The sequence below is a fragment of the Haliotis rufescens genome, unplaced genomic scaffold, assembly GCF_023055435.1.
Source record: "Haliotis rufescens isolate VD_foot unplaced genomic scaffold, xgHalRufe1.0.p SCAF_23, whole genome shotgun sequence".
Taxonomy (NCBI): Eukaryota; Metazoa; Mollusca; class Gastropoda; order Lepetellida; family Haliotidae; genus Haliotis; species Haliotis rufescens.
Window position 1 is genome coordinate 1,741,214 of NW_025963924.1, and position 6,215 is coordinate 1,747,428.

Consider the following 6,215-nt stretch of genomic DNA (forward strand, 5'->3'; position numbering starts at 1 on the left):
TGGTTGATAAATGCATATAATACATTCCTGCTATGATAATGCTGTCATTAAATAATCTTATTGATACGATTATTTGATTCATGATCAACTTGCATCGTACATGTATACATTTATGAACGAGCATATACTTACGTAGTTGTTTGATGAATGCCACTTTGACGACCGCCTCCGTGGTCTAATGGTAGAGCGTCCGCCCGGAGAGCGGAAGGTCATGGGTTCGATCCCCGACCGCGTCATACCAAAAAGACGTTATAGATGGTACTTGTTGTTATCCTGCCTGGTGCTCGGATTAATTCATGTTAAACTGCGGCATGGAATCTCAGTGGGCTAGCACTATAAATCGGCATCAGTCCGGACCAGTACAAGCAGTCACACACACACGTCGCTATATAAGTGCAATAATCTTATTAAACCCCATTTCACCTCACCTCACCACTTTGACCATGGTTATATCACAGTTGATGTATGTACACTGATTGGGTTAAACACATACCATGTACATGTATGGAGGGACGTCCTGATTAGTGTGCCCACACAGTTAACGTTTATATGAATATACTTCTACAAAACCGATTATTATGTACGAATTAGACACATACATTTCAATTCCCATGTTCTTTAAATACAAAACTATAATATATGGATCTTTCTGTGCGTAACATATGCTCAGTGTCATTGTGATATAACGTTTTACAAACATTCTGCGAAGTCCCCGCGTAGCTACGCAAAAGTTTTACAAACATTCTGCGAAGTCCCTGCGTAGCTATGCAAAAGTTTTACAAACATTCTGCGTAGTCCCCGCGTAGCTATGCAAAAGTTTTACAAACATTCTGCGTAGTCCCCGCGTAGCTACGCAAAATTGTTACAAACATTCTGCGTAGTCCCCGCGTAGCTACGCAAAAGTTTTACTAACATTCTGGATAACTTTGCGAAATAAGGTAAAAGACTTTTGCTTTATAGTGTGGCTTGAATACTGCTCAGTACTGCTCAACAACAAACAAAACATTATCATGTAAGATAATGGCACTATTTTCTGTTTTCAGATACAGATTCTGCTGGTCTGTCAGTTGAAGATGGAAAGTCTGAGACTGGGGAGGTGGTTTCCATTGATAAAGAAAACTCCGGAAGTCGTGTCCTCTTGTCCGTCGGAGCCACGGTGCTTTGTGTTCTGATTTCTATTCTTTAGATTCCATCATGCTGTGTTCGACTGCAGTACGGTTATATCATCACTGATGATGTGGTACTTTTAAGCATTCCTGTCAAGCGATGTTCTACACGAGCGTGGGTGCCCCTCAAATATCACTGATATGGTATTAAGTGTTTGCTGGCATTCCCCGTAAAACATTGATCAGCATACTTCGTGACTCACGTACAAGTTAAACTCCGACCATTCAATATTCGAGGGTGTTGTTGCGGTTTGGGACTTTTTTCGGCCATGGCGGGGGCGGGGAGGGGGTCACGGCTGGCCTAGTCGTCTAAGGCGCCGCAATTCGCTGTGCAGAGTTGTGTATCTTGAACGCACCAGAATTCTATGATTGTTGGTTCTAATCCTGGTTCGCCTCGATCATGTTTCTAGGTTTGTGAGCACCCTTACGTGCTCGTGGGTTTCACCAAAGTGGTAAAGGTCCGAGACATGCATCACTTAGGGCTTTCTTCAAAATTTATCTGACACCCCGTGATATAACTGTTATATACTATTTAAAACTACGTTAAACCCACTAACCACACTGTTCATTGCGGAAGCCGAGTAATCAAATTAACTACTTTTTTGTCTAAACATCTTACTTATCGAATTGTTTTCTTTTTGTTTGTAATAAACCTGAGGCAATTCTGTTTCCTGAAACATTACATCTTTAAATATCCCAGACCCCGCCATGGATATTAAATGGTCGGTTCCTAACAACAAAACTGTTGTTACAGGTTGTTGTTTTAGGTGTTGTTTTACAGGAAATGTCACCGAACTATTCAGCAACACCAATATACCATATGTTTAAACAAGCCCGTGACGGTTTGGACATTGTAGATAAAGAGCAAGAAATCTTCAGAGAGTGTCTCAATTCTTTGTGTAAACGAGTTGTACTTTATAGAACCTTTTTCAAAGTACCTATTAATTCGAATTTGATACCCGTTTATGTTCTTAAAGGGTATGTAGTCAAATTATGAGTTCTTAAAGCCAAGATTTCGTTAAGAGGAGACCGCACCCAGTCCAAACTGGTTACCTTGCAGCGGAATGCGCAATGACGAGGCGGGAGTATTGCGAATGTGGACTATTTATAGCTCCTGTCCGTCCGTTTCTGATTGGTTGCATTGAAACAGTACCGGCAGTTTGTCTCAGGGATTCTTCCCCTAGAATCTTTAGATAGATAAATCTTTCTAAACAGCCGAAAATCAAATAATTTGTTCTTTGCCTCGCACACCTCCAGCTCTCAGATATAATGAGGACATTCGGATAAGAGGAAACTCGTTAATCCGAACTCAGTCAACTCGATATATCTTTCATAACGATATGACATTATGATATTAATCATAGTATATTTCGGTATGTTTTCCTCTTCTCTCTCACAGTAATCGAAGATTTCATTTGTATATCACAACACGTTTAATCAAACCAGATTGTTGTTGCAATTGGCCGTACTGGTTATATTACGAGACGCACAATTGGTGCGACTCATCCACGTGACCCATGCGTCCAGATTACGCATGACGTATCAGTAAGCAAAAGAGGCAATATCTCAAATATTAATTCATATACGACATGCACCAAACAGCACTCAAATAGTCGAAAAATGTTACAGAATACGAGTACGTTAATTTGTTATTGTACTCACATATTACTATTGAAATTGCGAAATTTCTCTTTTTAATTAATTGTTTTAGTTTTCACTATATATCATAATCCACATACGACCTAATTATCCTTAATATTTTCCTCTTTGATATTATGACGTAATCGATAGTAAATTATTGTGAGTGGTTACGGATTCATGTTTGAAGTCGTGTCGCAAGGATATTTTGTGTACTTCCGCTTCCGATGTTTGTAAATACTAACAAGACTATTGTCAACATTTGAAATATCAGCAATGGTGCTTTAAAGTTGGTTCTCCATTTTGTCCGTTATGCAAATTAGGGGTTTTAGAGTTTTGTTATTTTGTTTTGTAAAAATGTTAAATAACCATAAAAAAGTACACATCAGATGTTCCTTTAAGAAACACAGAGAGAGGAATGGAACTGTTCTTAATGTCGACTGCTCTTATTTCTAAGGAAATTTATCCAATTCAACACCAAAGCAGTCATTTGCAGTTTTACATCCGCGACGAGCAAGAATTGTACAAATCAAAAGAAACTTGGATGAGTTCGGTATTGCAAGGGAGATAACCGATGATTGTGTCACACATTCCCACATCGGAAGAACGTGTGACCGCATTTCTGAGGCTACTGAGGCCACTCGTAACATATACTCACTCGCTCACGATTTCCAGTCCGAAGTTCCTCTCTCTCTCTGTGTTCCAGCTCTGTGACAGTCAGTTTATTTTGATAAATAAATATGGTAATTTGTAATGATGACCTTAACATACAACAGAGGAATATACTGTTTAAATCAAGCAGTTTTCCGGTGAATTTGGGGTATTATTCTATTTCATAGTCAATGTGCATGGAGCAAGGGTAACTTCAGCAGAGAAAACAATACCAACGATATTTTAGATGGCTGCAGTCGCCTATTTTATTTCATTAAAACCCCGAGTGTAAATTGTAGTCAACGTTCCCTTATATAGTCGTTCTTAGCAACACGTTGCTCGAGTGTGTGTACTACGTCACTTCCTGTTGCGATTTACTCTCTATCGAATCCACTATTTTCTTCTTGACTTCCTGTTACAAATGTGTACATATATCGCTATAGAAAATATTTTCGCTTTTGCTGTGTGTATTTATAAGACATGTAGGTGTACCCAGTAGTTTTGTTGTGAGAGTGCACAAATCTACGCATAACTGAGGTTTTTGTATGTAAATCTTCGTCACGTGATCGTATTCGCCTGTTGTGTATGTTTTGTGCATTAATATATGTACCAAATACAATGTTGTTTATCATCTAATTTATGTGTCTACATTATGAACCTTAATTAACTGTTAGATAACTCAATCATGAATGACTGTCATATATTCATTTACAAAACCTTTAATATATTAGAAGACCTGTTTTGATCCGCGAACATTTTGCCATCAATTAAAAGAAATCAGTTTGAAAAGGTGTTTATGTTAGCATAATGGCATGACCATTGTTTATTGTTGTTTGACTTGTTAAAACAAGATTGTTCAGACGTATTAATAAAAGAACGTTACGGTCTATTCATTTTGCCAATACTGGTTCATATAAATCATGACAAAATCTGCATATGTGCGCATGACGCGGTTGTCACGTGTGTATTCACGCAATCATTGTGTCTGTTCGCGCGTATTACCTTTTTGCACTATGCTAGTTAAAGACTACGTTTTGAATTAACTATTTCAATCATGCTGGTGCCTTTCTTAACCGAATGCAACGTTTTTCGATACCATTTTCCATTGTAAATATCGTTTGACCATTGCTTCTTTTTTTTTTTAAAGAATTTCAAAAATAATTTCTTGCTGATCCAGACTTAAGTATCTTTGTCACGCCCCTGTGACGTTATTGAAATACGGTGTATGGAAAATGGCGGAGTGTAACGCCGAAATTAATTGGATTCAATATTAGCTTACCATACACACATTCTCAGTTCAAACGACGTGTGTTTGTAATGGCTTTCGATGGGGGTGTTTAGCTTTAACGGCAAATAAAATATCTGACGCCAGATAAAAGTTATTTATTTATCGATGCACTGATAGAGCGGTGTTCCAATTGTGTGTACTTATTTCTGTACAGTACTGTATTTCGTTGCTGTGGCATCACCCAATGCCGGTTATCTCATCCTAGAGCTAGTCGGTAAATAAATGTAAACAAACAAAATCATTTGTGTTTGTGTTTACAGTTTCTTTTGTCTGTTGTCACAAAACGGCAAGATCACACCTATGTCACAAAGGGGGGCACGGTAGGCCCAGTCGTCTAAGACGCGCGATTCGCTGTGCAGAGTGATGGTCCTTGGGCACGCCAGAAACCTATGATTGTGGGTTCGAATCCCGGTTCGCCCCGATTATGTTTCCAGGTTTGTCAGCACCATACCCGTGCTCGTTGGTTTCACCGAAGTGGTAAACGTCTGAGACCTGCATCGGTCTCTGTACATGTGTCTGCAGAAGAGAAAAGTTTAGCCCATGATCAGGAACAAATATGGACATGCCCACACCTTAAATTGGTCAAGGTCGAAAAGCTACTTAAGTAACAGGTTTGTCTCCTATATAGATTTTATATTTGCCTTTAGGTCGCTGCTTACCCATGCAAACAAATAACTGGACTCTACATTGATACATTAGATGTATTCCTAGACGTTTCAATGTCACATTACATAACAGCTTATCTCAGCTACACACATTACATTAGAACGATAGAGACAATAGAGATTTTTTCGTTTGTTTGTTTGTTGTTTAACGCCGCACTCACATATTATCGTTAGAATACGGCACCACATACACACTAGACTAGGGACTGGGTAATTACGAATTTGGGGCCCCCTTTCTTGGCGCTGGACAAATTATAATACCATGTCCCTGGCCTAGCTTGTTCCGCCTGACTGTTTGTTTGTTTGATGTTTAACGCCGCACTCAGCAATATTCCAGCAATATGACGGCGGTCTGTAAATAAGCGAGTCTGGACCAGACAATCCAGTGACTGACATCATAAGCACCGATCCACACATCCAGCATGGGTTGCTGAAGACCTATTCTAACCCGGATCTTCACGGGTCCACTGACAGCATAAGTCACACAGTCTGTGTCGACGCCATCGTGAATCATGATTGTCGGCGCCGCCAGGTTTGTCAGTGTTGAACGATCACAGCCCGGATCGGGTTACTGGTAACACCCAGCACCTATTCTACCCCGGATCTTCACGGGTTCTGGGGAGTATTCATAGTTACTCGGACCTATATTCAAACAAACAAACAAACAAACACACAAACAAACATGGGTTTAACAAATGCGCATAGAAAAGATTTAAAAGATTAAAAAGATTAATCAAATTAAGTCGATTACAATGGAAAAAGAACCTGTCAGCTCTAAATTGAAAACAGTATACACCTGGAAATTGT

The 6,215-nt window shown here is 39.3% G+C and overlaps 1 protein-coding gene across 2 annotated transcripts in view; it reads left to right on the forward strand.

The window, feature by feature from the left end:
- LOC124140152 overlaps positions 1-4,981 on the forward strand; it is a 68,475-nt gene extending 63,494 nt beyond the window's left edge. For both annotated transcript variants that reach the window (XM_046507563.2, XM_046507564.2), the window contains one exon: positions 1,044-4,981. In XM_046507563.2, coding sequence (XP_046363519.1) covers positions 1,044-1,186 — 143 coding nt within the window. In that variant the 3' untranslated portion in view covers positions 1,187-4,981. The remainder of the gene's footprint in view (positions 1-1,043) is intronic.
- The last annotated feature ends 1,234 nt before the right edge of the window (positions 4,982-6,215 follow it).